This window comes from Oncorhynchus gorbuscha, unplaced genomic scaffold (assembly GCF_021184085.1).
Source record: "Oncorhynchus gorbuscha isolate QuinsamMale2020 ecotype Even-year unplaced genomic scaffold, OgorEven_v1.0 Un_scaffold_2678, whole genome shotgun sequence".
In the NCBI taxonomy this organism is placed as follows: Eukaryota; Metazoa; Chordata; class Actinopteri; order Salmoniformes; family Salmonidae; genus Oncorhynchus; species Oncorhynchus gorbuscha.
The window spans coordinates 30,001-37,500 of record NW_025747122.1 but is presented as its reverse complement, the minus strand read 5'-3'; the positions used below and the strand labels follow the sequence as shown (position 1 = coordinate 37,500).

The following is a 7,500-nucleotide window of genomic DNA, read 5'->3' as shown; positions in this document are numbered from 1 at the left end:
TCCCTCCCTCCTCCCCTCTCCCTGCCTCCCTCCCTCACCCCTCCTCCCTCACCCCTCCTCCCTCTCCCCTGCCTCCCTCCCTCTCTCCTCTCTCCTCCCTCACCCCTCCTCCTTCTCCATCTCCAGGTGTTGCAGTACCCTATCACTGCCTCCCTCCCTCACCCCTCCTCCTTCTCCATCTCCAGGTGTTGCAGTACCCTCTCCCTGCCTCCCTCCCTCTCTCCTCTCTCCTCCCTCACCCCTCCTCCTTCTCCATCTCCAGGTGTTGCAGTACCCTCTCCCTGCCTCCCTCCCTCTCTCCTCTCTCCTCCCTCACCCCTCCTCCCTCCCTCCTCCCCTCTCCCTGCCTCCCTCCCTCTCCCTGCCTCCCTCCCTCTCTCCTCCCTCATCCCTCCCTCCCTAACCATTACTCCCTCCCTCCTCCCCTCTCCCTGCCTCCCACCCTCTCTCCTCTCTCCTCCCTCACCCCTCCTCCTTCTCCATCTCCAGGTGTTGCAGTACCCTATCACTGCCTCCCTCCCTCTCTCCTCTCTCCTCCCTCACCCCTCCTCCTTCTCCATCTCCAGGTGTTGCAGTACCCTATCACTGCCTCCCACCCTCTCTCCTCTCTCCTCCCTCACCCCTCCTCCTTCTCCATCTCCAGGTGTTGCAGTACCCTATCACTGCCTCCCTCCCTCCTCCCCTCTCCCTGCCTCCCACCCTCTCTCCTCTCTCCTCCCTCACCCCTCCTCCTTCTCCATCTCCAGGTGTTGCAGTACCCTATCACTGCCTCCCTCCCTCTCTCCCTCTCTCCTCCTCACCCCTCCTCCTTCTCCATCTCCAGGTGTTGCAGTACCCTATCACTGCCTCCCTCTCTCTCTCTCTCTCCTCCCTCACCCCTCCTCCTTCTCCATCTCCAGGTGTTGCAGTACCCTATCACTGCCTCCCTCCCTCTCTCCTCTCTCCTCCCTCACCCCTCCTCCTTCTCCATCTCCAGGTGTTGCAGTACCCTATCACTGCCTCCCACCCTCTCTCCTCTCTCCTCCCTCACCCCTCCTCCTTCTCCATCTCCAGGTGTTGCAGTACCCTATCACTGCCTCCCTCCCTCTCTCCTCTCTCCTCCCTCACCCCTCCTCCTTCTCCATCTCCAGGTGTTGCAGTACCCTCTCCTGCCTCCCTCCCTCTCTCCTCTCTCCTCCCTCACCCCTCCTCCTTCTCCATCTCCAGGTGTTGCAGTACCCTATCACTGCGGTCATCCCTGAAGGATCAGCTCATTGATTCCAGGGCGTCTGCAGTACCCCAATGGCTGAGCACGGTGATCCCCCCTCCACCCCGTCAACGCGTTCATCTTCTTCTTCATCATCAGTAATCTGACTGTTGACCTGTTTGCCTTCTTCATCCCACTCCTCCCTCTACCTCTCCTTCATCTCCATGGTGATCTGCACGCTACGCATCTTCCAGAACAGCAAGGTACAGATCAGCTAACATTACACTCTCCTCTCCTCTCCTTTCCTCTCCTCTCCTCTCCTCTCTTCTCCATAAAACTAACATTACCCTCTCCTCTCTCTCTCCTCTCCTCTCTCTCTCCTCTCCTCTCTTCTCCTTAACTAACATTACCCTCTCCTCTCATTAAAACTAACATTACCCTCTCCTCTCCTCTCCTCTCTTCTCCTTAACTAACATTACCCTCTCCTCCTCCTCTCCTCTCCTCTCCTCTCTTCTCCTTAACTAACATTACCCTCTCCTCTCATTAAAACTAACATTACCCTCTCCTCTCCTCTCCTCTCTTCTCCTTAACTAACATTATCCTCTCCTCTCCTCTCCTCTCCTCTCCTCTCCTCTCCTCTCCTCTCCTCTCCTCTCCTCTCCTCTCCTCTCCTCTCTTCTCCTTAACTAACATTACCCTCTCCTCTCCTCTCTTCTCCTTAACTAATATTACCCTCTCCTCTCCTCTCCTCTCCTCTCCTCTCCTCTCATCTCCTCTCCTCTCCTCTCCTCTCCTCTCCTCTCCTCTCCTCTCCTCTCCTCTCCTCTCCTCTCCTCTCCTCTCCTCTCCTCTCCTCTCCTCTCCTCTCCTCTCCTCTCCTCTCCTTAACTAACATTACCCTCTCCTCTCCTCTCTTCTCCTTAACTAACATTACCCTCTCCTCTCATTAAAACTAACATTACCCTCTCCTCTCTCTCTCCTCTCCTCTCTTTTCCTTTCCTCTCCTCTCCTCTCTTCTCCATAAAACTAACATTACCCTCTCCTCTCCTCTCTCTCTCATCTCCTCTCTTCTCCTTAACTAACATTACCCTCTCCTCTCATTAAAACTAACATTACCCTCTCCTCTCCTCTCCTCTCTTCTCCTTAACTAACATTACCCTCTCCTCCTCCTCTCCTCTCCTCTCCTCTCCTCTCCTCTCCTCTCTTCTCCTTAACTAACATTACCCTCTCCTCTCATTAAAACTAACATTACCCTCTCCTCTCCTCTCCTCTCTTCTCCTTAACTAACATTACCCTCTCCTCTCCTCTCCCTCTCTTCTCCGTAACTAACATTACCCTCTCCTCTCCTCTCCTCTCTTCTCCTTAACTAACATTACCCTCTCTCTCTCCTCTCTCCTCTCCTCTCCTTAACTAACCTTCCCCTCTCCTCTCCTCTCCTCTCCTTCTCCCTCTCTCTCCTCTCCTCTCCTCTCCTCTCCTCTCCTCTCTTCTCCTTAACTAACATTACCCTCTCCTCTCATTAAAACTAACATTACCCTCTCCTCTCTCTCTCCTCTCCTCTCTTCTCCTTAACTAACATTACCCTCTCCTCTCATTAAAACTAACATTACCCTCTCCTCTCCTCTCCTCTCTTCTCCTTAACTAACATTACTCTCTCCTCTCCTCTCCTCTCTCTCTCTCCTCTCCTCTCCTCTCCTCTCCTCTCCTCTCCTCTCCTCTCCTCTCCTCTCCTCTCCTCTCCTCTCCCTCTCCTCTCCTCTCCTCTCCTCTCCTCTCCTCTCTCCTTAACTAACATTACCCTCTCCTCTCCTCTCTTCTCCTTAACTAACATTACTCCTCTCCTCTCCTCTCCTCTCCTCTCCTCTCCTCTCCTCTCCTCTCCTCTCCTCTCCTCTCTCCTCTCCTTAACTAACATTACCCTCTCCTCTCCTCTCCTCTCCTCTCCTCTCCTCTCCTCTCCTCTCCTCTCCTCTCCTCTCCTCTCCTCTCCTCTCCTCTCCTCTCCTCTCCTCTCCTCTCCTCTCCTCTCCTTAACTAACATTACCCTCTCCTCTCTTCTCCTTAACTAACATTACCCTCTCCTCTCCTCTCCTCTCCTCTCCTCTCCTCTCCTCTCCTCTCCTCTCCTCTCCTCTCCTCTCCTCTCCTCTCCTCTCCTCTCCTCTCCTCTCCTCTCCTCTCCTCTCCTCTCTTCTCCTTAACTAACATTACCCTCTCCTCTCCTCTTCTCTTATCTTCTTCTTTGTCTTCCTCCTCCTCCTCCTCCTCTCCAGGCGTGGGAGAACTTCAGTGCCCTAACAACCCTGCTGACCAGGTTTGAGCCTGGCCTGGACGTGGAGCAAGCAGAGTCTAACTTCGGCTGGAACAATCTAGAACCCTACCTCTACTTCCTGATATCGGTGTTGTTCATCGTCTTCTCCTTCCCCGTCGCTGATAAAGGTGTGTGTGTGTAGTGTGTGTGTGTGTGTGTGTGTGTCTATAAGAGGCTAACCAGTGTGTCTGTGCTATAGGATGGATCCCCTGCTCGGAGCTGTCCACGGTAGCCATCTTGTTCACGGTGGTCAGCTACAAGAGCCTGAGTCCCTCGGGCGCCACCTACGCCAAACGGGCGCTTATCACTGAGGTCAGACACAGGCCAAACGGCACCCTAATCCCTATATAGTGCACCACTTTAGACCAGAGCCCTATGGCACCATATTCCCTTATATAGTGCACTACTTTCGACCGGAGACCATATATATTATAACACATATTACTGCTGGTCCTATGTCTGGTTCTGTCTGTAGGTGGCAACGTCTTTGTGTTCCCTGACCAGTCTCCTGCCCCAGAGTGCTGTTCTGCTGAGGATGCTGAGCCACACCTTCACTACCCTGCCACTAGGGGATTCAGTGGTGATGAAGATCAGTCTGCCCTGCCTGCTAGACCTCTACCTCTACTTCCTGTTCTTCAGGTCAGTACCTCTACCTCTACTTCCTGTTCTTCAGGTCAGTACCTCTACTTCCTGTTCTTCAGGTCAGTACCTCTCTCTACTTCCTGTTCTTCAGGTCAGTACCTCTACTTCCTGTTCTTCAGGTCAGTACCTCTACCTCTACTTCCTGTTCTTCAGGTCAGTACCTCTACCTCTACTTCCTGTTCTTCAGGTCAGTACCACTACCTCTACTTCCTGTTCTTCAGGTCAGTACCACTACCTCTACTTCCTGTTCTTCAGGTCAGTACCACTACCTCTACTTCCTGTTCTACAGGTCAGTACCACTACCTCTACTTCCTGTTCTTCAGGTCAGTACCACTACCTCTACTTCCTGTTCTTCAGGTCAGTACCACTACCTCTACTTCCTGTTCTTCAGGTCAGTACCACTACCTCTACTTCCTGTTCTACAGGTCAGTACCTCTACTTCCTGTTCTACAGGTCAGTACCTCTACTTCCTGTTCTTCAGGTCAGTACCTCTACTTCCTGTTCTTCAGGTCAGTACCACTACCTCTACTTCCTGTTCTTCAGGTCAGTACCTCTACTTCCTGTTCTACAGGTCAGTACCTCTACCTCTACTTCCTGTTCTACAGGTCAGTACCTCTACTTCCTGTTCTTCAGGTCAGTACCTCTACCTCTACTTCCTGTTCTACAGGTCAGTACCTCTACTTCCTGTTCTACAGGTCAGTACCTCTACCTCTACTTCCTGTTCTTCAGGTCAGTACCTCTACCTCTACTACCTGTTCTTCAGGTCAGTACCTCTACCTCTACTACCTGTTCTTCAGGTCAGTACCTCTACCTCTACTTCCTGTTCTTCAGGTCAGTACCTCTACCTCTACTTCCTGTTCTTCAGGTCAGTACCTCTACCTCTACTACCTGTTCTACAGGTCAGTACCTCTACCTCACATATGTCAGAGTCAAGGCCCGCGGGCCACATCCGGCCCGCGAGAAGGTTTTTTACGGCCCCTGGGATGATCTTGATTTATTATTAGAACCGGCCCGCAGACCGCAGCAAGCCGGCAGCCCGCAGATCTTTTACACGCACCAATACTACATTTCCCACAATGCAACGGTGACGCACCGAGCAGTAGGCTGCTTCATTTCAATATTTATTGGCACAGCAGTTGTCAGCATCACAGTAAAATTAACTTTCAGATACCCATCAAAAATGGCAAAACGGAAGGTGGACACTGAGAACCGGGGGTTTCAAACAAGGTGGGAGTCGGAGTATTTGTTCACGGAGGTAGCTGGAAAACCTGTGTGTCTTCTGTGTGGAGAAAGTGTGGCGGTACTGAAAGAGTATAATCTGAGACGACATTATGAAACGAAACACGCGGACAAAAACAAGAATATGGACATGGAACAAAGGCTACAAAAGGCAGAGGAATTAAAACGAGGCCTCAAATCTCGACAGGCTCTGTTCAAAAAAGCCAAATCACAAGGCCAGGCTGCTGTCAAGGCCAGTTTTATTTTGGCAGAAGAGATCGCTAAATCAGCCCGGCCATTTACGGAGGGGGATTTCATCAAAAACTGCATGATTAAAGTTTGTGACGAAGTTTGCCCAGAAAAAGGCAACTCTTTTTAAATGTGAGTCTGAGCAGAAACACCATTGCCGAGAGAGTAGACCAGTTGTCCATCAATCTAAAAGAGCAGCTTGTGAAAAAGGGAAAAGATTTCATTGCATATTCCTTGGCTGTGGATGAGAGCACCGACATTTCTGACATTGCCCAGTTGTCAATTTTCATCTGCGGAGTGGACTCCAGCCTAAGCGTGACAGAGGAGTTTTTGGCTTTACGTCCTATGCATGGCACAACTACGGGGCATGATTTGTATGAAGAGGTGTCAAGATGTGTAAATGAGATGGAGCTGCCTTGGGAAAAACTCGTGGGTTTGACAACCGACGGAGCACCTGCGATGTGTGGACACAGGAGCGGACTGGTGGGGAAGATACGGGAAAAGATGCAAGAGGAAAACGCGACAGGTGAGCTGACAGCTTATCATTGTATCATACACCAGGAAGCGTTGTGCGGTAAAGCCTTGAAAATGGAGCATGTAATGAGCATCATCACGCGCACAGTTAACTTTATCAGAGCCAAAGGTTTGAATCACCGCCAGTTCAAGGCATTTCTGACGGAGTTAGAAACGGAGCATGGTGATTTGCCTTATCACACAGAGGTGCGATGGCTAAGCCAGGGAAAGGTGCTTCAAAGATGTTTCGAGCTTCGTGAGGAGATTTGTCTGTTCTTGGACAGCAAAGGGAAAGACACAACACAACTCCGAGACGAAATGTTTCTGTGTGAAATGGCTCTTCTGTGTGACATTACGAGTCATCTGAATGCAATGAACTTGCAGCTGCAGGGTCGGGATCGTGTCATCTCTGATATGTACAGTACAGTGAAGGCATTTAAAACCAAACTGACTCTGTGGGAGACGCAGATGCGGAAAGAAAATTTGAGCCACTTTCCCAGCTGCCAGACCATGAAAGAGAAGCTCACTACCAGTGCGTTCCCGAGCGCACAGTTGGCTGATAAAATAGGTATGCTTGCCGCTGACTTTCGACGCCGATTTGCTGACTTTGAAGCACAAAAAAGCAGGTTGGAACTGCTCGGTAACCCATTTGCTGTTGACGTGGAAAGCTCACCACCAAACCTCCAAATGGAGTTGATTGACCTCCAATGCAATGATGCACTGAGGGCAAAATATGCGGCAGTGGGTGCTGCGGAGTTCGCCCGTTTCCTCCCGACACAATGCCCCAGCTGCGCATCCAGGCTGCTCAAACGTTGTCTATGTTTGGCAGCACATACCTGTGTGAACAACTGTTTTCTTTGATGAACTTGAACAAAACATCACACAGAAGTCGACTTACTGCTGAACACCTCCACTCAATTCTGAGGATTTCCTCAGCTCAGAGCCTTACCCCGAACATTGATGAACTTGTGGAAAAGATGGGACACCACCAAGTATCACCCTCAACCTCAAACAAGTGAACATTACTGTGCAATCACATATTTAGAGTTTTTACTCAGTTCAAGTTTAAAAGTTAAAGTTTAATATTTGTTTTCACTGCATGTTACTTCTCCTTAAACAAAGTGTTGTTTTTGATTAATAGATTTTTGCACTTTATTTTATTGTATTTCAATCCAATTATATTTTAAAAATATTTCAGTTGAGTGGATGATAGAAAATTGCTATTATTGTTTTTTTCTTTGAAGTAAATTTAGCCCACTTTTGCTAAAATAGAAAATATAGGCTACTGATGGTGCCTTGAATACCGGTTTCTTTCATTTAATGTTCATGTTATGGGGATTTTTATATAAAGGAAATTTGTCTTTTGTGTCTGTTGAAAATT

General features: G+C 49.9%; 1 protein-coding gene across 1 annotated transcript in view; it reads left to right on the top strand.

The window, feature by feature from the left end:
• Positions 1-7,500, top strand: part of LOC124026265 (wolframin-like) — a 34,860-nt gene that overhangs the window by 13,697 nt on the left and 13,663 nt on the right. The window contains exons 8-11 of the mRNA XM_046339365.1: positions 1,390-1,449; positions 3,460-3,625; positions 3,697-3,809; positions 3,973-4,136. Of these exons, the coding sequence (XP_046195321.1) occupies positions 1,390-1,449; positions 3,460-3,625; positions 3,697-3,809; positions 3,973-4,136 (503 nt within the window). The remainder of the gene's footprint in view (positions 1-1,389; positions 1,450-3,459; positions 3,626-3,696; positions 3,810-3,972; positions 4,137-7,500) is intronic.